A 27,256-nucleotide genomic window follows, 5' to 3' on the forward strand; every position below is an offset into this window, starting at 1 on the left:
CAGCGTCCTTGCCAGGTCAGCACTACCAAATAGACCAGAGCGAACCTGTCGTACTGAGACCCGAGCGAGGATCAAACTAGTAGCAGTATTAAGGTGCACGTATTTGTCACTGTACAGTGTGCACTGTACAGCGAAATGGGTCCTCCGCATTTAACCCATCTGTGGTAGTGAACACACACTCACAGCGGTGGGCAGCCAACTCCAGCGCCCGGGGAGCAGAGAGGGTAAAGGGCCTTGCTCAAGGGCCCAACAGCTTGCCGAGCCCGGGAATCGAACCCACAACCCTGTTATCGATAACCCGGCGCTCTAACCACTAACCACCACTGCCCCATTAGAAGTAGTAGTACCCTCTTATTGCTGTGGATATAAAGCTAGATGTTCCTGGTAAATAGGCATGTAAAGGTCAGTTATCTGTAGCTGTACTATATTTTTATTCATTTATTCATTCATCGTCTTAAGTCTTGCAGGTCAGGGTTGCGTTTGGTCTGGAACCTACTGGCTTACATCCAAGTAATATTACACAAATATTTACACAAAATCGGCACTGTCCAAATACTAGACTAGACGTGTTGACATCGCCGTGGGGGTTTCCTGTCAAGTGCACTGACTATTTAGGGTATTCAGGCATTTTAAGGGTGGTTCCAGACCACGGGGAGTGAACAAGTTCGGCTGAAGGGAACAGTAGACAGCCCCCGTTTCCTGCGGCTTTAAGGAGTCCTCCGTGTGACCGTGTTTCCTGTCCTGTTCCGCGCTCACATTTAACTTGAGACAGTCCTGAACTTTTCTGTCACTGTGAGTAAGACCGCCCAGGTCTGGATTTGTTTACCACAGATATCACAACGCTGAACTTCAAGTGTGTTCATGTTAGCTATTAGTTTTAGCTATCTGAGAGCTAAGCTTGGCTGTAGTCTCAATAACTGCAGCGGCGAGCCGAGCGTTTGTTTTTAGCTTGCCTTGAAGTTAGCTAGCTAGCTAGCAAGCAAGCTAACGAACTGCGCTATCTTTAAAACGCCACAGGCATCTCTAGCTATGTAATGTGAGAGTGCAGGCGTCTGCAAAAGGTGGAGAATGTGGTAGTAAGTTCGTCCAATTTTAGAGAATAACTTTAATGACTTTAGCTAAGCTAGCTACCGCCAGTGGGGAAACTTTATAACAGTACTTTAATATGAGGGGAAGCAGCAGTTGGCTAGGAGCTTACCTGGTTACAAACGAAGTTAGCAGGCTAGCTCGAGAAACGTGTGGAACAGCCTCCCTACAGAAACGGCTGCTGGACCCCTTAGGGAAGCTCTCTTGTTGGGTCAACAGCACAGCTGCCCATTACTATTAGCTGTAGCTATTAGTCTGGCATTAGTGTAAGAGTGTGCTGCTCCTCTCCTGCTCCTCCACCTCCCCGCAGCGCTTACTGTTTTTAGACCTTCTTTAATCTAGTCGCTGAACATCACAGGGCACACTGCTCTGGCTTGAGAAGGAATGGGCTAAAGCAGCAAGTGGTAATGCAAAATAGGGCTTGGAAATGCCAGCGTGCATGGGCGCTTAGCTGGAAAGCCTGTGTTCACCATTCGTGTAAACAGATGTACGCTGCACAGTCAGCTCAAACTGCAGCCTTTTCGCCCTTCCAGCCAGACAGTAAATCACATTAGAGCGTAGTATTGTTTGCTTGTGACTTGCTTCTCTTTAGATATGCTATATGAAATCACACTTTTGCCTGTTGTCTGTGGTAATTAATGCCTGTTTGCAGTGGATATAGCCCACAGGGAATTAATTAGTCTCACTACAGTTTTTTTTTTTCTTATCATTTTGTGGTGTGTTTTGAACAATAATATCTAGCTAGTTCATTTTTACGCTGCTCTTTTTTCCGGTTGTGTTTCTCTCTAAAGGCTTAAGTTATAAACTGGAGAGCGAGGCACAGGAATGATCATGAGCCCCCATCGTTACACTCATGTAACGTATATGCTCCTGTCTGAGCTCCATAAAGAAGGAAGATGTTCTGTATGAGTTGCTGAAGTGTGCTTGAGCCTATAATACCCTGTGGTTACTTGCTAGGATTGTAATGGCTTTATGAGAAGGATTAAGATTTCAGTTAATAGATTTTGTTTTTCACAAGAGAAAGAACCAGATTTTTTTTGTTTTAAAGCGTCTCAAGGTCAGTTCGGCCTTTCAGAATCTCATACTTCAAGTATTGGGTCTTGGGAATTGCTCATGAAGATTCTTGTCGTCGGCTGTTACATGTGACTAGCCCACCATACAAGTCTGCTCTTTATGTTTATTGGCACTGCTTGTGTTGCTTGCCTGCTAGGCTCATCACTAGGCTACATCTCATGTTGCTCCAAGATTTGAAGCACAAGTGTCTACAGAAGAGGCTCTCCTTCAGCTGACAGATGTTGTTTACGCAGAATGTTAGGCTGATGTACACCAAGATTGCAAAGGCCAGGAGATTTTTTTTTTTTTTGTTGAAGAGATCAAGGCCCTTGAGTGACTTCTCCATTTCTGATTATCTCCTTTAGTCGGATTTGTGTATAATGATGTGTCTTTGTACGTTTTGTGATTAACTAAACTTTTGTTTATGGAAACAAAAGGCATACTTTTTCAGTTTGCCGGCTTTGATTAGCACTTAACTCCAGGGAATACAGAGGGTATTAAAGGAATTTCATTTAAATTTCATCAGTTTGTCCAAATAACTGCACAAAAAAATGCTGAGATGTAAGTAACGTCATTGAGGATGGTTCAGTGTGAACTAGTTTTTAAAGGAACTGACCACCTCAGATTTCTGGTCTCTTTACAGTGATGGTGATGGGAACGGGTGTCTAGTGATGTCTACAGTGCGGATATAGCCACATCCGGAATGACCAGTGTCTTTTTATATGACCAGAGGATTTATATGTAGTGTTGATGGTAGTAAAAACGTGTATATGAAGTTTTCTTTGACTCAGATTTTATGCCGTAGCTGTCATAGCATGCTAAGTGCCACTATGGGAATTTGGGAATTTGGATTAGTGTTGATTTCAGACCATTGCAAAGATTTAATGATGGCCTGCTTTACCATTACCGCAACCAACTAATGATCTTGGAATCAGCAGATATTTAGAATATATAAACCACATTTTCTACTTATGTAAATCTACGATCATCCTCAGATCAGCACTGAGCTCCTTGGACTTTCCCATTGTACGACGTTGATCAAACCAATGAGTGCTGCCAACAAACCCTTTTTGTGTGTGTGGTGAGAAGCCAACAGCTATAGTCAACCATGGTCACTAACAGGAAGTAAAGATACCTTAGCTAGTTAAATATTTATAATCTTTCAGCACCATTTATTTAATAATCTGGGTGTTTGTGTTTTGACCCTTTTTAAATATTTGTGACTCTGTGTTGATTTCAGAAAACCCTCAAAAACTGTAAATACTGAGCTGCTCATTGTGCCTGGTGTAGCACTATTACTGCCTTGTTTTATGAATCTGGCATTTTTTATGAGCCTATACTCTACATTTTTTGTTGTATTTTATTTCTCTTCTTGGTGCTTTTTTATATTTGTGTGGGTTTTTGTTTGTACCCAAACTCTTATTTTTATGAAAGAAAAGATTGTTCTCGTGACCATTTTATGGGCTCTTAAATAATGCTGACATAAATTGCCAACACCTACTTGGTTATCTTTCATTTATCATTCATTCTTGCTATTTGAAGTGTACAGTATAAACTGTCGAGTAAAAGTAAAGGGGTGCTGCAGGGGTCACAAAAGGGAAGAACCGCTTGGCTTGTTGTAAATTGCCACAAGGCTGAAGTTTTTTGTTGGGGGGTGGCGGAATTGCACAAATGAATGAGCACACACTTGCACATACAGAGTGCTTCATTCTGAATGTCATCCACATGAGAAAAGTCATGACTGTTTATATTTGGAGAGATTGACAGGGCTTGTGCTTAATCTCTGGTGAAAGGTATGGTCATGTGACTGGTAAGCACAAGAAGGCTGCTTCTGTTTAGCTGTTTTGAGCCTTACAGAGACATTAAGGAGCTCAGTGGTAGAAACAGAATCCTCTAGCTTCTTCAGAAATGTGTCTATAGGTTGCCATATGCTGCATTTAAAGGTGCCCTATGGTCACTGACTTTTGTATGTCTTTAAATTGTATTGTGAGCATCTGACATTGTTGATTATTGTCAAGTGAGCAGGCTGATTTCCTTCCTTCTGTGTAGCACTTTTTGAGCTGACATGCTTTCTTTTGTTTTCATTGCAGTTATTGACCGTGTGGCATGCCTGTCCACTCAGTGAAAGGTGTGAATGACCTGGACACTAAGGTCCCTTTGCATCTGCAGCGCGTCTCTATATTAAACCTCAACCTCATGTCTGACTGCTTACACAGGAGTGTTAAGGTTGCGTTAATTTGCACTTCTTACCACCTTCATGTCTCCTACATAGCATCTTTGTTGTTAAAGCTTTATCGAGGCAGGAGTGGGGAACAGCTCCGTTTTACATTGTGTGAACTTTTCATTACAATTGGACCAATAGAAATGGGCCAGAGTTTCTGGGCTTAGTTAAGTGATGACAATTTATTCTAAAGCAAAATAACTGATTCGCAAAAACAATTGTCTTCACTGTGCTGATTTCTTCTTCTTTTTTTTATAGGGTAAAGTGGTTCAGAAGGGGCCTGTAGTATCTTGCAGACAGAAAGAATATCTGCTGAAGGCTGTTATTCAAGGTGAGGCTCTGGCTAAGTTGCTCAATTTTGTTTAAGAAAAGTAGGGCTCCTTAATGCGCACTGCTGTGATGGGGACGGGTTATGGGAGGCTATGGCCTTGATTCCCAGGCTAAAGAAGAGAAAAGTAGGTCTATATTTAGTTACATAGAGAACGTATAGGCTTATTGCAGATTCAGACACTGCGGCTGTGCGAAACAGTGGTGTAGTTGGAGTAACTTCTTGATCCTTAGGGACACCGCATTTGTTTTTGTGAAAAGAATAATAATTATAAATAAACTGGTACGATCAAACAAATCCATGTTTTCTGCTTTTCAGTCATCTTTTCTGGGAGGAATTCAATCAGTGTATTGTGTTCTGCTGCAGTAGGTTCAGGAGGATTTTAAACATAAAGCTAGGGCTTTGTTTAAAGTGTTCATCCATGCTTCTAATGAAAATCTCAGTATGGGGGAAGGTTCGGTATGAATACAAAAAAAGCTATGAAAATGCATAAGGCTAGGTAATTTGTATTTATTTTGTTTGTTACCAGTGCAGGTCATATTTTTATGTAGTTAGGAGTGTTCAAAAAAGATCTAATTCAAAAGAAGCTGGCAGGTCTTCTGGCTCCTGTATAATATGTACTGTAGTCAGGCGCCAATCAGCTTGAGCTAAGCTTTGCATGAAATATGACATAATTGGTAACAACGAAGAGCTTGGGTGTGGTTAAGAATTTGGTTCTGTATTACTTTTATCAGTCTTCTTACACTGAACCGTAATGTACTGTTACACTGCTACATGTTTGTTAGCAGTATTGCAGTAAACATGAATATCTTTATGCATCATATATGTGGTGTAATGTCGGCATGGCAGTATTGAGTAAATGTAGCTTAACCGCTGAATAATTCATTTTGACTGCAAAAATGTGCATTTAATGATCGTCTTGCTCTTTAGTCCTTTCTGCATATACAAACTTTTTTTCATTACAAAGTCTCTCTTGCTCCCTATTTGGTATTTCTCTTTCTCCACTGTTTGTTTCTCAGGGGAAGACCCCCAGCAGAGTTCAGCTTCACAGCATGCATCAATCAATGTCATTTTTTTTGGCACGTTGGCCAAGGACTTCTCACAGTCTGTCAGTCAAGGGGTAGGCCTCTACTTTAACACACTAAAGTATCCTTTTGTAGAATTTAATGGGGATGTCAAGAAGTTCCCCCACTGGGATGAAACATACCCTTGACTTAGTTAAATGGTTTGGTTTATAGAAAAAAGCCCTGTGGTAATAATGTATATGAATTACTCATAATAACCTATACCCAGTGGCATGTGCATGACAAATCTGTTCAGTATCTATTAAACATAATTTAATTTATTGATAAAAGTCGATTATTTATTAATATGTGGAGTTTAGTAAGTGAGAAGTGTTAATGGTTTGAACACTGCTGTCCCATGCCTGTGCTAAATGCTGCAGTCGCTAACAAGTCAAAGCTTTTAGAAGCCATTCTGAGGTAACCCCATTTGTGTGAATGTGGTGTGAAAAGCACAGCAGTTGCATAACACAGATTTTACTGCATCGGAATCAGAAACGTAACAAAATCATCATAGTTTGGATTGCCTCCCTGCTGACAGGCGATGGCGGTGTGACAAAAAAAATCCTTCCTGAGAGACATGTCTTTAATCTGAGCCGTGGTGCTTTGCTTTCTTGAATGGTGCTTAGAATGGGCTCTTTTTCCTTTCAGGATCCTGTCCTCATCCTGCCACCCCCCTAAAGCCCCCACAGCTGGCTTTTCTGTGGTTTTGTTCTTTGCCCCAAGAGCCCCTCTTTCATTATCAGCCATCCTCTGTGGCTTATCCTCAGTGTTATTGTTACTGTTATGCTGAGGGTGACTCTCCATCTTCTCGTTCATGTGGTAACAGCACTTCTTTTGTAGCACATGCTGATGCTAAACCCTGTGTGTGATTACAGTAGAAAGTGTTGTGAGACTCAGCAGCTGCTGTAAGAGCTTCATGCTGTACGCTGTCAGTTCATTTCCTAGACTCTGTGAGCAGGGATTCATCAAACACTGATGCACTACTAAGTGCTCTTGCATTTAATTGAGAGAAAGACAGGTATCCTGTTGCATGATTTTAAGAATACAAGAAATAAACAGGATTGTGTAAAGATGCTGGGATGTTGTTAGTACATGTGGAGCAGCCTGAAAAGAAGCTATGGCAAGACAGATTCTTGAACAGATCGTGACCGCTCAAAAGGAGTTTGGTGAGGAGATATAGACGTATCACATGCCAGCCAGCATTGTTTTATTCTCTCTCTCTGCACAGGCTCTCTGTTTGGCTGTATGGTGCACCTAACTCATTAAACAACTCAGTCCCACAGTAAAACCCCAGCCATCATTGGGTCGCTAATAATGGCTGGGTTCACACTACTTACCTCCGCTTTTCTTTCTTGATCCCACTTTATATTGCTCCAGGACATTATCTTATTGACTGGTTTCACCATTAGTAAGTCGCCCTCTGAACAAACTGACAAGCTACATCCCTGTCACTTGGAGATGAGTGGCCCTGATGCCGGTGTGTATGTAAGTGTCAATCTAATACTAACTAAGAATTTCTTTTCTTTTGTATCCACAAATAAATTTGTTGTATATAAACAACTTGAATCATTGGTTTGCACATTGGTTCATGATTGATGCCATGTGGTCTGTGTGTCATAGGTGTGGTCTTCTGCTTCCTCCAGCGGACCGTCTGCTGTCAACTCTGAGGTACTGTGTTTGGTTACATGTATTCCTAAATCTAAAAGACTAAACCCCTAAAGAGGGCTTTTGCTTTAAGCTGGAAAGGTGGAAAAGCGGTAGGAGTGAGTAAGATGGGGACGGTGGTGGGGTGTGAAGCTTTACAGGGAAAAAGACAGTAGTGGTGAAATTTAGAAACTTGGATTGGAAGAAGGTGGAGCTTCAGGCATGGTTTTCTCCAATTTTAGTTATTTAACTTTTCATAATTTAATACAGTGGAAAGCTTTGTTTTGCTAGTCTTCACTGCAGAGCTCACCCCACAGTGCTAAAATAGCTAGAGATTTCGACGTTTATATAAATTAGTCTAACCCTTCAGAGAAGATCTAGTTCAGGCTATAAATGTCAAGCAAAAGTAACATTCTGCGGTAAGTCTGTTTGCATGGAACATTTCCTGTTAAAATATGAGGTTTGTGGCTGTGTTAATATTAAAACCTGCTAAACTCTATCAGAAAATGCAAAGGTCTGGTTTGCAGGGGGTTATTTTAGCACAGTTTTACTCTGCTTAAAATAGACGGTGGAATTGGTTTTATTGCTACACTAATGAAATCTGTTCATCCTTGTTTAAAAAGATAAATCTACATGACAAAAGAAAGCAAGTGACAAAACAGATCTATAATCTGATTCATGAATGATACATTGATGACATTTTCATAATCTTCAGAGAATCTCTCTCTGATTAACTGCCTTCCATTAGCATGTTAATTCTTTGCGTAACCCTGTTTCTTAGCATAGACTACTGCTGTGACACTGATAGTGTCCATTTTCTGGACACTCAAATGTCTAGAATAACTTTATTGTACGTTATGTTAAACCCAAAGTCAAGAGCAGTTAGCTTTTTGCTCAGAGCTCTTGCATGGAACTACCATGAGAGTTCCTCTTTAAGGGTCGGGTCTCTATGCACTAGAAGTTAGCACTGAGTTGAAATGGGACAAATTGTATAAACACGTTTTTAGGGATACCTAAGGAAAGGCTTTATTCTGTTCTTACAGTGGCCTGTACCCATCCACTACATCACAAACCATTCAACAGAACAAAATACCTGTAAACAAATAATGCACATCATCCCATTAGCACTCATATTATTAGCATTAAACACTGGCAGGTTTTATTCATTGGCAACAAGATCTGTTGCAGCGTGTCTGTGTTTGTCCACTCCACCTGTCCACTTTCATGATATGTCAATACATGTAAATGTATTTGTTTCAGCACAGAGTGGTGAAATCCATTGGGTTTTGTACAGGCAAGCATTATATCTCTTGTAAAAGCATCAGGAAAGCAAATATAACTGCACCATGGGGAAAGACTACAGGATCAAACATTGTAATACATGCAGTTCTACTCATGTTTACCTTGTTTCCTGTCCCTGTGGTCTGCAATATGTAAGGAAGACTACCCTCTAATTACAGAGTACAGTGTCTCCACACGCCAAGCTGATTTAAAATCTTCCATGGCTCGTCAGGAGCCTAAAAACACTCTGGAAAAAGCTGTGGAACTTTCTGTAGTGCTGACTGGATTTTCTCAACTTTGAGAGTTTTTTTTAATTTGGTTTAATTAAACTTAATGAAAAAGGTTGGGTGTTTTGTGATGTCTGTAAATAGTGTATTGCTGACAGTGATCTGTATCCGCTGATTTGTGTTGGTTGAACTGATCTGATCAAAACCTAATGGGCATGGTTCAGTGTGAAGGGAGGTAGCATACATTCCTTCGTAATATAGTAGGCTTTTAATATAGTAGTATCTTTTTAGCATAGTTTACCTACGTCCAACTCCATGTTTTGTGCTACTAGCAATGTTTCCTCAAGATTCCTGTGCAATTTACATGTGATAAAAGGGACAGCAGCACACTGCCTAGGTGGAGTGGTTTCATTGTGTCGACCTAGATTTGTTCACCATAAATGTAAAGCACAACGACTCCTGCTGATCCAAATGTTATGCCACACTGCTGGGAATGGTTTCAGATGTTCTTATTTTTGTTCCTGTGTTTTCTGTTTTTTTAGAAGAACTTAAGAAAGCCTATTGACTGGAACATTCAGTTTCTTTTAAATTGGTTTATGGACACTGACCTTGTGTGTTCATAATACATTTATGTGCAAACCATTTGCTTTCTTTTGCCCTCAGTTACACCAGTGGTAATATGGATATTTTACAAGTTAAGATGCATAGTATTTCATGAATAGTCAATAGGCTACATTTGCTGGCTATATGAATTCTACTTTGCAGCAGTTTTCAGATTTTATGTATACTGTGTCTAGGAGTGGCAATTTGTCCCCTTTCCCATGTGACCAATAATTCACTGATAATTTATCAAGCGATGGCATGCCTAGGAAGGGTTTGCTAAATTGGTCAGGAATCAGATTTAAATAATACATTGGGTTTGTTCTTGGGCATATTATGGAAGTCTTTCTGTACTGAATGTGATTGAAAGATCCAAACCCAGTATCACATTATTTAAAGGTAACATTATTTAAAGGTACCTCTGGTGTGCAGAAACGACACCAATTGGCTCTTGTGGCATGTTTAAGCTCAAGGGTCTTTCTTAGCCAGCTCTGAACATTCAGTGATTTTTTTTTTTTTTTTTTTTTTAAATAAATGCTCACAGTAGAACAGTAAAATACTATAGCTGGCTTTGCAGTTGTTTTTGTGTGTCTTGTATGCTTGTTAATCTCATTCTGTCTTGTAGGAGTTTGTTTTATGTGCCATTGTCTTTATGTTCACTTTTGTGTTCACAATTTTTGCAGGTGTTTTAAGCTTAGATGCTACCAGACAACAGTCATTCAGGAGAAGCCAACAGAGCTTTCGATCCTGTTTGTGTTTGTGTTCATATGTATTACTGGTTCATGATTATCTGTCTTTTTTCTCCTTTTAGCCAAAGTACACTTATATTCCTTTAAATGAGCTGAAACCCAGGCGGATAGTGAATGTGTATGGCGTGGTGACCTTCTTCAAGCAGCCTTTTCCCACCAAAGGCACAGGTCAGTCTCTAAAAAGGCGGTAATAGCGTGACTTACAGTCATTGGTGCCCTCAAGCTCGGAGTAATGCTGAGGGAATTATGGCTCTCAGCTGTGCTCTTAACATTTTGTAGCCAGTGCAGAAACTGGTGACTCTGGAAATGGGATGATGGCTGAGGAGGTGATTGGGTACAGCACTTACTGCATTATGTGGAGATCAAAATGGGAGCCCTTTAAAGGAAAGGCTATTGGTTGAAGGGCTTCTTTCCAGGAGGGATCAATCAGCTTCATACTAATCATAATCAAAGGCATTGCAGTATCAAAGTAGTTACTGTACTCCTACTGTACTCTCTTGAAGAAAATTCTGTACATTGATGGAATTATGTACATTCCTGTACTGTCTTTGTGTTTTAGTAACCAGCTATGCTTGACTTAAGAACTGAAGAAAATCTAGGAGTAAACAGGCTGCTTTTCTGTCTGTATCCGTTGCTTGGTTCCTCTCTTAAAGCCGTCATTCTCCAATGCCTTTCTTCTTTCTCATTCCTCTTTTTCCTTATACTGCCCTTGACTCTGATGCTAGCATGAAATCCTTCTAACCCTCGGGTCATGGTGTAGATCACAGTGAGGAAACCAAAACAGTGGCTCTAACCAATTACAGCCCTTGCACTCCATCAGGGTGCCGCACTGCTTTGGCTTCACGCAATTATGTGTGCCTTAACACATTCAGATCATTGATCATACTTCAGATCGTGTCATGCTGGCACCTTGTAAAGTGGTGAAAATCAATCCTCATCTCAGTCAAAGGCTCCTGTCGATGGATTGTTGTGATGAGCAGCGAGAGAGAGAGCCCAGGCTTGCGTCCAATTTAATCAGCAGAAAGAGTTGTGCATTGTGCACACGCATTGTGTCCAAAGAGACAAACACTTCATGCCAGATCAATGCTGAATGTGAAAGGCCATCGTGCAAAAAAACAGCATGATTTTTTCAGCTTTAAGATGCTGAACCTGTTTTAATGTTTCCTATTGTCACTGAAAGTTGCGAACACATTTCTATATTTTGATGTGTGTGACAAGCAGTAAAGAAATGGGCTGTGCATGCATTAAATAGACATGAAATTGTAGGTTCTTTTTTTTTTTTTAATTATCCAATACGTTATCTCTCTGTCAACAGGTTTTATGTAGTAAGTACGTAATGGTCTGGACCAGCATAATGAATTCATGTTGTGAATTGCAGAAACACCCTCCATCTGGCAGTGTTTTGTGCCTTAATGAGACTGATGCTTATGTACACATGTTTCCCTCAAACTGTCTTGAAATGTCTACAGGAATTAATTTCCCTTATCTATGATATTGCAAAGTGTTCATCAGGGGATGGCAACCTAATTTTGTTCTACCCAAATGCACTTATTTGTAACAAATCTGAATTGTCACATTGAGCCCATTGGTCTTCCGTAGATTTCTGCTCTACTCTCAAGATCACGGACCCGTCTAATGCTAAAGTGGGCTGCACTATTTTCAGTGAAAGGCTCGAGGACCATCCTCAAATCTACAGGGTTGGAGACATAATTCGGCTTCACAGAGTGAAGGTGAGGTGATTGTCTGACTAAATTTGCCTGGTGGGCTTATTCCTTTACAAAATTGGATAGATTTAAACACATGTCCTTAATGATTGTAACACTATTGTTACACTAAGCACTATAATGGGTTCTAAAAAACTACTAATTCTATACAGAAAAAAGAAAAGGTTGTCTTCGTCTTTTCCAAAGAGTTCTTGGTGGCTAAGACAGTGTTTGGTACTTATCCACAGGCTCAAGTGTTCAATGGGTCTATGACTCTACTGACCAGCCTTGGATGGTCTACCGTCACCTTTGATGGAACAATCGACAGCCCAGTTGAGCCCCGTGCATCAAGCCGGACTTTCCACTTTGATGAAGCTGACAAACGTGCAGTGGAGGCACTGCGCCAGTGGGCAGCAAGCCAGTCACTTCTCACCAGTGAGCCTACTGTCCCTTTGTCCTCAGTGCAGCCCAAGATGTACTTTGATCTGACCTGCCAGCTGTTAGCAAAGGCCTGCATGGACAGTCGATGCATTCTGCTTAAGGTGAGGCATATAAAAAGACAATTCATTTCTCAATACCTTGGTATGCCCTTCTACCTCGAACAAGCTGATGGACTAGCTTTTTAAAGTGAAATTTGTAAATTTAGTAAACCAACGGTACTAGTATGTAGTTATAATTAATCCCTTTAAAATGTAAATCTTTAAACCTTGTGGTTCTTCTAAAATTTAAAAATAACTGGACAGCTCGCTCTCCTGCCCTTAGAGATTATGGTGCAGTCTGTTTAGTCATACAGTCTTTGCAAAATGCAACAGATCAGGGCTGTTCATTTTCTGTTAATGCAAAGCTTTCCAACTTCACAGGGCTGTGCGTTCTCAGTACTTGAGCCAAAAATATAAGATGGCATGTCAAAACACCTCCCACAGTCCCCAGAAATGTTAGGAGCTGTGAAATACATACCACATATATTTTTGCAAAAGTGCCTTATAATCTAGCAGCTCAAATGTTTTTGCTCTTTCATTGCTCAGGTGTGGGATGGGACAGAGTGTGGTCATCCTCTGCTTAATGTGGCTGTGGCGCCAGATGCCTTGGAGGGAGAGTCCACATCCTTTCAAGACCGACAGAACCTGACAGCCAATATTCTTGTCTACGACAACCATTTGGAGGTAGCCAGAATGTTGAAGGTGAGACAAAACGTTTCACATGTTTAAGTTGAATGTGGCATTGCATCAAATTCCGGTGTCAGGTCTGTTTATCTGTTTATGTATAGTCTGAAAAAGGTTTGTGAAAGAAAATAGAAAGAGTTGTAGCTGTTTTATTGAGCTGCCAGTCTGTATGATCTGTTGCTTTGCCACTTAACGTTCAGGACCTAATCTTGTGTATCCTATGAATCTTAGTATAGCCATGTACAGTTCTCAGTAAAGACTGGCCAATATGAATATTTTTTGACTAATGCAGATTTGAAATTAAACTGGACATGGAAAAATTCTTCATAAATTACACACAGAGATTAAACTGCATAGTTCCTTACTTGAATAATTTATTTAATTTCATACTTAAGCATGCAAGTTATCATTACCAAAGCATTAGAACACATATAATAAAACTCTCAGACACTTACATTTAGGTATATCAAAACCGGTCTTTGATTCACTCCACACAAACAAACACACATGGATAGATATACAGACACAGATCAGTCATAACATTTAACCACACCTTCCACCACGTTTTCCTATACCCATTGTCCATTCTATCAGCTCCATTTACCATATAGGAGCACTCTATAGAAAGTAGTTCTATAATCACAGACTATAGTCCATCTGTGTCTCTGCATACTTTGTTAGCTTCCCTTCACCCTGTTCTTCAATGGTCAGGACCCCACAGGACGCTACAGAGCAGATATTATTTATGTGGTGGTGGAGAGACACTAACGTGGTGGTGTGTTAGTTTGTGTTGCACTGGAACGAGTAGATCAGACACCGCAGAGCTGCTGGAGTTTTTAAACACATAAGTGACACCGCTGGACTGAGAATAATCCACTAACCAGAAATATCCAGCCTGCAGCGTCCTGTGGGCAGCGTCCTGTGGGCAGCGTCCTGTGGGCAGCGTCCTGTGGGCAGCGTCCTGTGGGCAGCGTCCTGTGGGCAGCGTCCTGTGGGCAGCGTCCTGTGGGCAGCGTCCTTTAGATTTTTCACAGATTTTATAAAATGCTTTTTTTCCTCTTTACCAGTAAAATTTCCAGACCACTTTGTGCCAAAGACCACAACACCAACCTCAAAGCATGATTGCTCCACCTTGTACCGAACAGTTGGAGAAGTGTTTTTTTTCCTTACATTCAGCACCCTTTTTTCCCTCCAAACATAATGTAACTCGTAGCGACAAAAAGATTTGTTTAAACCTGTCTGTGCATGCAATGCAACTGTTTATAATAATCCAAAATGATCCAATGATCCAGCAGTTTAGGTTAGCCTATTTAGCATAAATCACTTTTTACTATAAAAATCTAACCATTCCAATCCTAGAATTTTGAGAATTACTTTATTGTCTTCGTCTAACCTCTGCAACTGCCAGCTTTAGGCCAAGTTTGTAAATGAGAAATCTTTACTTAAAAATAAGGTTTAGCTCCCTCCTGTTTAGCTGCTTTATTAGAACTATAGTATTTTGGCTCTGTCTGCGGAAGAAAAGGCGCATATATATATATATTTTTTTCACTTATCGAAGGTCTTTTGGAAAAATGGAGAAGCTTGAAGAAAACGATTTGAAAATACTGACAGCTTTCAGCCTTCAGCTCTCTTCTTTGTATTAATATTTCAGGGGGAACTTGGCTTTGGTGCTTCTTCTTGAGTAAGAGTTTTTAGGCATGAAACTCTACATTGTTCTTGGTCTCTTTTCTCTTTCAAAGGATTTGGAACTTATAGCTTTTGTGTTTTATGTGTTTAGAATTACAAATGTTCATTCTCCTTTAAAAAAACAAATACAATAAAATAAATTTTCTTAATGCATTCTCGCACACATGATCGTGCTGTAAGTGGGCATGCACTTATATACTAATACACAGTAATAAAACATTTGTTAGTTTAGTTTTACACAGGAGGCCTAAGGCCCAGCAGGGAGCATCATGCAAACTGTGTTGAACAGTAGACTATTAAGTAATCTTAAATAGACTCTCTTATTTGGTGTCAGACACTGAATAACAGTGTTATCTGTAGAAATGCAAGTGTTTAAAATGGCTGCAACAGCTGTTTTGGCTGTGCAGCAAATCTTCAGCCACATCGTTTGGATGAGGAGCCATTGGAATGAACATCATGGATTTAGACCTTTCTGCAAAACCAAACACAACAGCTGCGCTGTAGTTACATTTTGGTTTCAAGCCAGATGAAAACGGGGGCCAATCATTTGGAGGCAGTTGGCGGATTGGCTTCAAAAAAATGATTGAGTGAGCTTGTGTTATTACACTGTGTATTACACTGATACTAAAATAGAGGCGTAAATATGGAAAAAAAGGCAGATTGTCGGTCACGATAATATGGATGAGAATTAATAAACTAAAATCATAATCCCGACTAGTGTAGTTGATACTTGTATGCATTAAGTGTTAGACTGGTAACTTTGTACAGCTTGTTTAGACCAGAAATTTGTCTTTTGAAATGCATGACTAGACTTGAAATGCTGGAGTTCACAGGCACAAATTGTCAAACAGTTTAATATATGACTTGTCAAGTAATGTGGCAGTTACTGTTGTTAGTTCTCTTAATTGTTTTGGATTTCACCCTGGGACTTTTAGGCTTCGGTCAAAAAGGCACCTCAAAGGGTCCTCTTGTGCGAGTGTGTACCTGTACACTTTGTCAGTGTAAGACAATTGGGCCATCCATCACCTGCTTGCCACAGTCTTGTTAATGGGTATCTTTCCAGCCACAAACTATCAACAGCCTGACAGAGGCACAGATAGTCCAATTCTTCAGCTGACCTGAGGCAACGGACAAAACGTCTGCTGACTTGGGAGTCAGGTGCTTCTAGTAAGTCTGTGATTCCAACAAGATATGTGTTCATGGCCACTCTGTCCCAATAAAGCGCAGTGACACAAGTTGTAATCTTGCTTTTGTTGGTGTGGCTTCTGAGAATAGCCCTTATTCCGAAGGCCATGGCTTCCACATATTGAAAACCTTCTGTGCTATAGTGGCACAAGGAAATGAACAGACCCAGCTAGCGATTGTGTCAAGTCTGTGTGTTAGGGTAGAGAAGAGTTTCAGGGTTTTTATGTGTCCTTAAAAAAAAAAAAAAAACTGTTGACTGTTGACTTGTTTTCCAGGCAAGGAAACTCCTGGAAAATGAGAACATGACTAAAAATGTCCTGTAAATATTAGTGAGATCCTGGAAAAAAAGTTGAGCTATTAAGCCACTGAGATTTGCATATTTTAGTCACTGATGGCCTGTTTATTGAAGTTTGTAATGATGCCCTTTCATGAGCACACATGCTTCATGTTTTACTGTGTTTAACATTTAGGAATGGTTTTATAACTCTCTACTCATTATACGAATGTTTGTCATTGATCAATCTTGCCTCAAACGAATTGGCAAGTTTTCTGTTAGCAACTGATGAATGTTTTCTTTCTAGCTAGCCTTATTCAGCCATGTCTAATTTCATGTTTGCTCCCAATTGGGTGACAGATATACACATTTTAATGAGGATATAATTTATACACATATATCACTAATGAATAAAACATAGACTAATTTAAAACAAGCAAGAAAACATGACTTTCTCTGTAACTTGCAACTTGACTTCATTTCTATATAGCCATTATTTAACACCACCAAAATGATAGTTATAGTGTTGATGATAGTGTTTCTCAGTCCTGGTCCTGGAGGCCCACTACCTAACTAACAACTAATCAGCTGATTAACTGCCAAGTATTGAGTAGATGTGGGTACGTTGAAACTGGAAAAGCATTTAAATGTGCAGCACAACAGACAGAGTTGAGAAACACTGGAATAAACAATGCGATATTTACTTTATTTGCATGTGATTTATTAGATTTTTTTCCCCAATATTCTTTCATTTGGTCTTTAGTTTACAGAATTTTATTTTGTTTTCTCCTGACAGTACTCGTATTACATGACCATTTAAGATCTCTGATGCACAATTGAAACCTGAGCCGAATCATTTCCTTTTTTTATTATTAATTTTTTTTTTTTTCTTAATGTAGATTGATTTGATTTTTCTTTCTCACAGTTTATTCACTAAAGAATAGGAATATTTCCTTGCTATTATCAGTATCCGTGACTCTATCATCTGTAATATTGTGTGAAATTTTCAAGCTTTTTCACCGAGGAGCAGAATAGAGGCAATTAGGATTAAGTGGACTGAAGGAGATAGCTTTATGCTATTGAAGAAAGGGCCAAATCGATATGGCTGTGAACGGTCCTCACACTAAGGGGCTTGCATGTGCCCGTGCACAAGAGCATATCTGACTCAGCATGAAGTCATATGTGCTGATGCCCAGCTAAAAGATGGCTTCAGTTAAACACTAGTGATCTAATATCTCTCTCTGCTTTGTTGATAAGTGAATGACTGTAATCGTTTAATCATACTGTCTTACTGTACTGTAAAACAAGGGTTGCTGGACAAAGACCTAAGGGTGGTAACAACAAAGTGCAGTGATCTCTCATTAGTTTCCATCAGTCTCTGAAATGTTAATGCCTGATTTGATTAAGGATGCAGGGTGACTTTAGAATCATGTTGTTGCTTGATCATATTTGTTTTGGTAACTGTACAGACGAGTGACCAATTTACTGATATTTCATTTATTTATTTATATATTTCATACATATACAAACACACAAAAGAGTGTATCATGATAACAATATCGCAATTCCATAAAATATAGTCCATTGTCCATGCCTAGCTACTGTTCTACAACAGCTGCATAAATTCCTTCATAAACATTCATTTGTTGAGTAGTTGCACTTTGATGTAGAGATAGTAAGTATGTAACTAAGTATGTAAAAGTATGTAAAACACAATCTTGTCATTGCCTTTATGTAGGGCTATTGGAAAAATTAAATGTTAAGCTCTGCTTTTAGTGACTTGTTTAAAACCCGCAACAATTGAAGCTGCATAATAACAGAAATGCTGTAATTATTCCAAAGTCTTACCGCATAGTGGTGTTTTCATTCTGGTGCTGTTGTGCTATTAGCAAGGTGAGGAGAGTTGTAGCTTTTAGCCTTGCCCTGCTTGCTTCCGTAGCAATCTGTATTCCTGTATTCCCATTACTAACCAAGTCTGGTGGCGATGTGCTGCTCTCTAGTATTAATTACAAAAAAATATCCTGAAGTCCATATTGTTGTATATCACTAGCTGATTAGGGATTTGCTGGTGGGTTGGCTGTATGTACTTTTTGAGAGAGTGAATGTAATGAGTCAAGACTGTTACAAAACAATTTGGCAGTTTTGGAATTGGCCTGTTTTCCAGCTCTGTTCTGATCATGCCAGCTGTTCATTTGAAGGAGGACACAACAGTGCCTTCTTCAAAAAGAAAAAACTGTTTTCCATTCTAGGGCACCAAGCACTTAATACATTAATGTTTACACAATGCACACACAGATTATGCATGCATGCTAGGTGCACAAGGATGCACATTTTTAGGTTCTAAATTATTTGTCATATTTTTAATATTTTATTCTCTACTGGGACTTGTTTGCCTGCTGCACTGCCTTCTAAGTAAACCCCAAAAATCAAAACCTAGTATTTGGGGGTGCATTTAGGGGTGCTTGGGTAAGCCCCTCCCCCTGTTTACCCACTTTACTCTAGCAAGATGCCACAAAAGATGGAAAATGAGAGCACCTCAGCAGACATTGAGGGGCATTTGACTGATGGTGTTAAATTCCAGTACATGTTCATATGCAGTATATGTATTTTAAGAATAGAATCTGGCTGTAGGTCGATGGTGGTCAATTTGATAAAGGCATTATTGCACCAGGAGATACGCGTGTGGCATTTTAGTGGTTCGAGTGGAACACAACAGTGTCTTCCTGCCTTGATTCACATCTGACCATCAATTATTCATGCTGGGAAAGAAAGGGAGCACCTGTGCTGCCGGAACACACGTACACTCGCTGTCTGTGATCTTCTCAGACAGCAAGCACATGACACTTGTCCACCCAGCATATGTGTGCTTGTATAAGGAGTGTGTGTGTGTGTGTGTGTGTGTGTGTGTGTGTGTGTGTGTGTGTGTGTGTGTGTGTGTGTGTAAAAGGAACAATATATTGCTGTTTGTAATGCAGTATCATGGCAGCTTCATGCAGGGAATTTAATCTATGCAATGAGAAATCCTTAAAACACACAAGGTTGGCGTTAATCAATAGGCTGATCAGCTGCTGACTAATAGAGGTTAGAGATTACATTCTTAAATTATGCTGGGTAGATGTAAATGAATAAAATGCATTTCAGACAGTAACATCCACCTGGAGAAGATATTCAGACACACAATACTTAACTCTTTCTGGCTTGTATTTGCATACATTTACATGTACTAATCAAATCAGGAGGAATCCATTTGCAGGTGACTAGAAGCAAAGATTCGATCTTGTGCTTTCTCTTCACATAGTAACTCTCAGACTCCAAGCCTTTTTATTGGGAGGCAAACGGTTGAATCTTTAGACTCGACCAAAAACTAGAGCAGCTGTCTGAGTCCGTCGTGCTTTTATTGAATAAGACTAGTGCACAAGTGTGGTGCAGCATTTTAGGAAATGCTGGTTGTCAGGCAGTTTTTAGGTGGTCCGTCTGGAAAACGTTTGCTGACATAACGGCATGTATTAGAGGCTGAGAGATGAACACAAAGGATTGCTGCAGAGTTGCAGATATTTTGTTTTGTATTTACACAACCAGGAAATCTTACAGAAGATTGGGAGATGCTGACCATAAAGGCCTCATCTTTCTATTGTGGTGAGTGTAGGAGGAGTTCACCTTCAATGCAGTGTTTAGAAGCTGGTATCATGGTAAAACACAAGGTAATCAGAATTTTGTGCATTACACTTTATTCGTATTTCATTTGTATTGAAGTTGTATTAAAGCCTGGATCTTTCCTTTTCTGTTTTTTTTTTTGTTTGTTTGTTCTAATCACTGTTTTGGTAGATGTATACAAGGACATATGAAATGTAAGGGGTGCATGATGATTGCAGCACTTAGACAGGTGCACCACTCAGAATTTGTTAGTCAAAAATAAAATGGTGAAATAAATATTAAATTAAACCAACTAGGACAATATACAAATAATCAAGATGTAGAAAATAAACTTTATTATAATAAAATTTGCAAGCTGACTGGAAGTGGTTTGAAATTTGTTTTAAATTTGTTTAAAAAGTTCCAGCTCACTGGTTGGGTATTCCTCTATTTAGGATTTTCCCAATTCAGTAAAGACTCTTAATGATCGCAGGTGATCCGGTCACTGGAGGGTGTCTAATAAAGCCCTTTATTTACAGAGATCATTGAGGTGGTTTTAGGATGGCATATGGCCAGAGAGCACATAAGTAAACAGAAACCAATCTGTTTCCTGCAACACAGCCAGAGAGGCTTTATCAAACCAGCTTTCTCCTACAGTGATGAGTGCTGTAAGGGACTGCAGGAATGAATCTCAGAGCTGAGTGATGGACTGAATGTAGTGATCTGGCTTCTGGCAGACCCTTGACTATAATATCCATAATCTGTTCTTTAAAAATAGGTGAATAATAACTGTTGTGCTTCGTGGGAGTTAAAGTATGTATATGATTTATTAATAAGTACTTGTGATTGCCAATATTACTAAGTAAAATCAGTTACTCAGTTCTTTTTCCTAATTTTCTTAATTAAAACAGCCTAAAATGAATGATTTTATTGCTAATTATTAATTATCGCTAGTTAAAAGAAAGTTATTAAAACATGAGTTTTCTGAAGAATAAATAGCATATTTCATTACACCAGTTGATTGCCTTGGTCAAGACTCCTAGCTCCATGTTTACCTACCTGTGCAACCTGATTCAAATGCAAGTTGTTCTCAATAAGAGCATCAGCCAAATGCCCTAAATTCATATACATGTAATTTTGTGCAGTGTTTCTTTATCTTTATAGATTTTAGAAATCCTCATATTGGCACATTTGTACAAAACCACATGCATTATGTATTTTCCAACGAGAGCAAGTAAATTTCCATCTCAGTCTGTGCTGATAGAGTTTGCAACCTCAACATTCTTGCGGTTAGTTACTTTCCCAAGCTAGTGTCATCCCTGTGTGTTTGCTTTATTGTAATATGTGTGTTTGGGGAATTGGTTTGACTTTGTGAAAGGCACCTTGTTTACTGAGCGTTGCTCCCAGGCTCCATTCATTTTTCCATACAGATGAGGATTCAGTCAATACTTGTGTTATCCTGTCGCATATACCTGTAAATCTTTGGTTAATGGAGTTTTCCAGGCTGGCTGATGCAGCCTTTGTAAGAGCACTGCTTTACTCGACCTGCTTTTTATCACTTTCACCAACAAAACTTTCACACTTGTTAGTTCACACCTGTGCTCGACCAAAAAGCAATGTACAGCACCTGCATAATCATACAAACTGTGCGTGCAGGCACTGTATAATGTACAGAGGATTACGGTTGCTTTTCTACATGTAGACTGAGCAGATGAATCCAAGGGATCCTTAAGTGATTTCACCTGTTCTGTCCAGTTTAGATCCTAGACTCAGCGAAGTAGTTGACCAAATTGGCTGTTAACTTTTACTTCATTATATTTTCGTGTTTTTTTTTTTTTTTAACTGCTTGAAGTCTGCATCTGTTGTTTTTTCTTCTTTTCTGTGTCACTCAGGTGTTGAGCCAATATTTTTGCCTTTTGACATGACTGTGTTCTCAAAGTCATACTAAACTATTCTGAGAATAGTTGGACATTCACAGCATTTAACGTCCAATTGGTGACTCCCAGAGTAAGTAATAATTAGCACTGGCTACTCTGCTGATCAACCATGTAATGCTGATGGATGGTCAAGCTAGAAAAGAAGCCTCACTTTCAGGAATGAACTTTTCCAAGCTAGTCCAGCTTTCTGGCCTATAGAGTTCAAACGGTTTAATACGATTTTAAGAACTATAACATTCATTAATAAGTATGGCAGTTGCTGACCTACTCATAAACACACAGGCGATGGCAGGGCAGGGGTCAAAAATTGCTCATTAACGAAGGAGGCTTACATAAATTCTGCTCATCATCAAAATGGGCATATCGCTGAACAAATACAGGTTTGAAAGTAATTGCTGTTGTTTTGTCCACTCAATATATATGAGAATATCAAGAGTTTCTGCCCTTACCTGATATGTCTGATATATTTTTTTTGTACCCCTGAAGGTGCAACATTGAACAGAGGACAGAGCTGCATCTTTTCATTTTAGTATTCAATGAATAAAAACATCCTGATAGCTTTTCTGAAAGCACAAGTCCTGTCGGGTAAAGAAGGACAGTGCTTGAATTTCAGCATAAGATTTCAGGTATGCTGCAGAATTGGTTATTCCTGTATGTCTGACACTTGTAATGTGAGGATTTTTGCTGGACATTTGTTGCTGAGCCATCTCCTAAGTAGGCACAACTGGATAAATCAGTCTGCTCTTCTTCAGTGTCAGGTCGAATTCTGTCCTGTAAGGCAAGTATGGAACAAACAAAGTGCTGATATTAAATCACACAGCCAGTCCTGTTAAGGAGGATGGAGAGAAGGTGGCAGTATGGAGGATGATTTGAACCCTAAAGGCAGGCACGATGGCTTAATGTAGTGCTTTTGGTGGAGAGAAACTGGTCCTGGAAAACGGAGCATATGCAGCTCAGGCTATGAATTTATTAGTTTCTTGCAGTCTTGTGTTTATTGCTATTACTCCTTACACCCAAGCTGTTGAAATCTCTTCTGTGTGCCAAATGGTGAACCGTTGTTTTTAAATTGTTGTTTACCGGTAGACTTGGAGAGAGAAGACCAAAGTATTTCAATAAATGATAATGTAGGATGTAGTGATGACAACTCCACTGCTGTGATTCTGGAGCTGTTTTGTAGTTCTTCTAGTTCTGTCCTTGTCCAGATGCAGGAGAATAAGACTGACAGTCGAAATCCAGAGAGCTTGTCTCTCTGACTGCAACATGTCATTCAGAGTAAGTAGGGCTGGTATGTCTGGTTTTCTTCAGCTCATATCATGACCCCTAATGTCAAAAGTGAAGGAGCCTCCCACTCCAGAGCCACACACCTGTAATGTGTTTAGAATGTCTCTCTCATTAATGACGAGCTGTTTAAAACATAGCCTGCAGTCTGTCTTACTCATGATGTTTTTCTTTTGAAGTAACATTGACATTATTAGTAATACAATGTAGTAATTTGTGTAGTAAACACACTTCTAAGAATTCTCAAGATTGTCAATGTCCATCTGCACAAAGCATTTTCATAGTACCCAGTTAATAAAACCTCATTCATCTGAATTCATTGCATTTTTGCTAGCCCAAGCTAGTGCATATATAGGGCATTGGGCCCATGGAAGCCCTTGTTTTAGATGAAGAACAGCCTGTAGGTTCAGGCTGCTGTGTAGCAGCTTGGCAAAGCGCTTGGGTATCATCTCCACCGTCTGCTATGGAAGAACTCCCAGCACATTTGTGGCAACCTACACATTTGGTATATGCAGCATTCGGAAGCTATGTATGTATGTAGCTTCACAGATATACTGTGCCATGAACAGCACAGATGAGTTTGTTTGGTGTAGTAAGGTACTACCCCCTGCTGGCTGTGATATTCAAGAGTTAAGTTTGAAGATTTATGGTTTAAACATTTTTTTTTATTTTCAACTAATAAAAAATATTTAATTTGTGTTTTTTTTTCCTGTCATACATCAACAGGTTTTTTTTTTTTTTTTTAGAACATGTTCATGAATAGTTTTCTGCTATTCATGTAAAACAAATGTGGGCTTCAGATTTTATACCAGACTGCCCCCTACTGGAGCAAGGCTTCATGACTTGCTGTTCCTTTTGGCAAATTTAGACTTCTTGAACCACCTAAACATGACCACACAGACAGATTAGAGAAGAGTTGAGCAAAATGTGAAGTAGGTCCCCTTCTCCTTTTTAAAAGCAATTTTGGATAAACCACTGAGTACAATATAGTAAACTATGTTGATGCTCAATAAATTATTTTAATTCATATTAATTAGTACAATAAACACAAACAGTGTAGTTCATCAATGGAATGTTTGTATGATGTGCCAAACAGAACCCTTAAAGCTTATTCCATAAACAGCACAATGGTTTTAATAACTTGGCATATTTATACAGCATTCTGTTAATGTGTACAGTCATGTGTCTTTTTCATAAAAGCTTTGAATGTTACCCAGTCTTTAAAACCTGTCAGTTGTGTAAGGATATATAAACATTTTCACTTTTTTCTGTGTCTGTCAGCCTGGCATGTTCCTGCGACTATATAATCTCCATGCAGTACCTCAGATAGCTCCTGGGCAACCCCCGGATGTGCCCTTCCACCTCAGCTTCCACCTGCATGGCGGCACTTCATACGGCAGAGGCCTGCGCTGCATCCCCTCTGACAGCCCTGATCTACAGTCCCTTAAGAGGTGGATAAGGCTCTGATCTCTAAGTTAATGATTGTATCATTGAGAAACTGTGTGTGGTCTTTGTTCCTCATTATAATAAGTCAGACAAGAGGTGAATATTTGAGCAATGCTTAGCTGGCAGAATTTCTAGGAATTCTTATTGTAATGTGCTAATACGTCTTTGCACATATTTAGAATGTTGGAGAGCCATGCAGAAAAACTAGCTGATGAAGCGGAGGTGAATGATGGTACTCTTCTAGATGTGTGGTATACTCCTCCAGAGGCTGTGAGTAAGTGTCTTGTACATGCCACTTGTATCCATGAACCCGAAACCTCATCTGTTAATTTTTATATTCTAATCACACTCCACAGTTGAACACAGAACTGTAGATCCTGGTAAGTTGTCTTCCGATGTACTGCATGCCTGGTGTACAGTTTTAATAAGGTATTTTAGGTATGAAGCAGCTCATAGACCTGGCTTTTCTCACATGCTCATGTTTAGCAGAATGTAGCAGATTTTCCACAAGGGGGCACTTTTTTAGTTTTCAGTTATATACTGTGTGTACTTGTTAATGACTGTGTAGAATTTGCAGCTATAAATTCATTGTTTTATGTTGTTTTAGGTGGAGGAGCCGATATTAAAGAATTTTGCACAGGTAAAAGTTTCTTTATTTTTGGCCCATTTGTGAATATTGATTCCCAATTAAAGTGGCATTGTTCTGTTAAAATCACACAACTTTTTGTGTATAACCTTTTTATTTGTGCTAAAGACACACTCAAGTGATCTTTCTCTCGTTGTATGCGTAATCAGTACGGAAATGTTTAGCTTTGCCTCTGATCATTTAACCACCTCTTCTCTTTTCTGAGAACAAATTCAGTGCCGATTTAAACAAGCACAGCATTTACATTTACGGCATTTAGCAGACGCTCTTATCCAGAGCGACTTACAAAGTGCTTTGCTATTTACCCAAGAAAAGCCTTAGCAGCCTTCATGAGGCTGGTACTACTCTCTAGATTCTTACTGGAATTTTCTGTTCTACTTTAAATGGAAGCTATGGGTGCCAGAAAGTAACTATATCCTATTAAAGTGGGTTATTGGCTTTTTCTAATGATCAGATCAACAGAAATTATCCAAAATGCTTAAAGTTGAATCTTATTTGAGAGTATTAATTATATTAAGAATCCTCTTTTGCCTTCTCTGGTCAGGTTTAGAGATGTTTTGTTTAAACAGCCAGGATACAATGAAATGAAATTTAATGTAGTTGATGTAGTCATTTACTTCTGTTTCTTGTGTTCACTCAGTTCAAATATGTGGGCACACTCTACAGCAGGTGTCTCTTGCCCATGTGAAGACCTCTACACCACCTGTGGTTTGTCATGTTCATGCCCAGGTGAAGTCTTACCAACCACAGAAGCTCTACCAGTGCCTCAAACTCTTCTGTCCACAGTGTAAAACAATGTAAGTCATACGCTACACTACATGCAGTAATGTGCACATGAGAGTACTGAGGATATGAAGTGGGAGCAAGTGCAGTTCTTTTAGTGTCTTTTAGTTTAGCAGTGATTTTAATATTAAGGATCTGCCAATGAACTTGTGTGAAAAGATGAACAGTATTTTATATTCATAACATGTGAAATCAGAAATCCAGTGTCTCAGAATTATTTCAGAAGATCCATAGAAAAGGAGGTACAATACAGAATGTCCAAAGAATATTTATTTATACACTTCGTACTTGGTTGGGGCTCCTTTACCACAAATCACTGCATCAGTGCAGTCTGGCAGGGAGGGAATCATCTTATAGATGTTACTGAAGCCCAGGTTGTTTTTATAGTGGCTTTCAGCTCGTCTATATTGCTGAGTCAGATGTTTCTCTTGACAATAACCCACAGATTCTCTATGGTGTTCAGGACCTGGAGAGTTGGCTGGTCAATCAAGCACAGTAATGTCATTGTCCGCAAACCATTTGGTAGTAGTTTTGGCACTGTGGGCAGGTGCTAAGGAAATCTCCATAAAGATTGACAGCAGATGGAAACATGAAGTGCTCTAATCTCTCCTGGTAGGCCGCTACATTGACTTTTTGGTGCATGGGTGGCTCTTGATTTATTGCCCCCAGTCTCAATCCACTCCTTGTGAAACTTTCCCAAGTTTTTAAATCTACTTTATTTGACTGTCCTCAACAGTCCTCCCTGTTGCTTGTGCACCTTTTCCTACCACAGTTTCCCCTTCAAGTTAACTTTTCATTAATATGATTTGATACAGCATTCTGAGAACAGCCAACCTTTAATAACCTCCTGTGGCTTACTCTCCTTCTGGAGGGTGTCGATGTTCATATCATTTGAGATTGCATTTTTTTTTATATTAGCCATACTGATTAAAAGATCAAAAATGGCTTGAAATATGTCCCTTGATGTGTAATGAATATAAATTATGTGACAGTTGTAAATTACATTCTGAACAAAAATGATATTTTTATACACTTCTTGAAAGAGTAACGGCATCATCAAAGCAGAGAGAAAGGCAAAGCAAAGAGTTGCACATGCTAGAGCAACTTGATACATAAGAGTTGCACAAATAAGACACCATAAAATTGTAATTATCCCAAATCCAAGAGTGTGTTATACCATGCAGATACTAAGAAATGAATGAATATTATGGCAACTTTTGAAGTAACTGGGAGCCAAGCACATATTTGCTAAATTGGGTCGGCTTTGGA

At 39.4% G+C, this 27,256-nt stretch overlaps 1 protein-coding gene across 4 annotated transcripts in view; it reads left to right on the forward strand.

The window, feature by feature from the left end:
- The first annotated feature begins 720 nt into the window (after nucleotides 1–720).
- pot1 (protection of telomeres 1 homolog) overlaps nucleotides 721–27,256 on the forward strand; it is a 31,648-nt gene continuing 5,112 nt past the window's right edge. Inside the window, exons 1-14 of one of the 4 annotated variants that reach the window (XM_072671389.1) lie at nucleotides 721–792; nucleotides 4,230–4,365; nucleotides 4,619–4,691; nucleotides 5,708–5,808; nucleotides 7,130–7,237; nucleotides 7,373–7,420; nucleotides 10,316–10,421; nucleotides 11,853–11,983; nucleotides 12,205–12,498; nucleotides 12,982–13,137; nucleotides 24,394–24,563; nucleotides 24,738–24,832; nucleotides 25,166–25,198; nucleotides 25,845–26,001. In XM_072671389.1, the coding sequence (XP_072527490.1) occupies nucleotides 4,246–4,365; nucleotides 4,619–4,691; nucleotides 5,708–5,808; nucleotides 7,130–7,237; nucleotides 7,373–7,420; nucleotides 10,316–10,421; nucleotides 11,853–11,983; nucleotides 12,205–12,498; nucleotides 12,982–13,137; nucleotides 24,394–24,563; nucleotides 24,738–24,832; nucleotides 25,166–25,198; nucleotides 25,845–26,001 (1,592 nt within the window). In that variant the 5' untranslated portion in view covers nucleotides 721–792; nucleotides 4,230–4,245. Of the gene's footprint in view, nucleotides 793–4,229; nucleotides 4,366–4,398; nucleotides 4,527–4,618; nucleotides 4,692–5,707; nucleotides 5,809–7,129; nucleotides 7,238–7,372; nucleotides 7,421–10,315; nucleotides 10,422–11,852; nucleotides 11,984–12,204; nucleotides 12,499–12,981; nucleotides 13,138–24,393; nucleotides 24,564–24,737; nucleotides 24,833–25,165; nucleotides 25,199–25,844; nucleotides 26,002–27,256 lie in introns of those variants that run through there. The other 3 variants (XM_072671414.1, XM_072671405.1, XM_072671397.1) reach the window with 3 other exon arrangements.

Source organism: Salminus brasiliensis, chromosome 2, assembly GCF_030463535.1.
Source record: "Salminus brasiliensis chromosome 2, fSalBra1.hap2, whole genome shotgun sequence".
Classification (NCBI taxonomy): domain Eukaryota; kingdom Metazoa; phylum Chordata; class Actinopteri; order Characiformes; family Bryconidae; genus Salminus; species Salminus brasiliensis.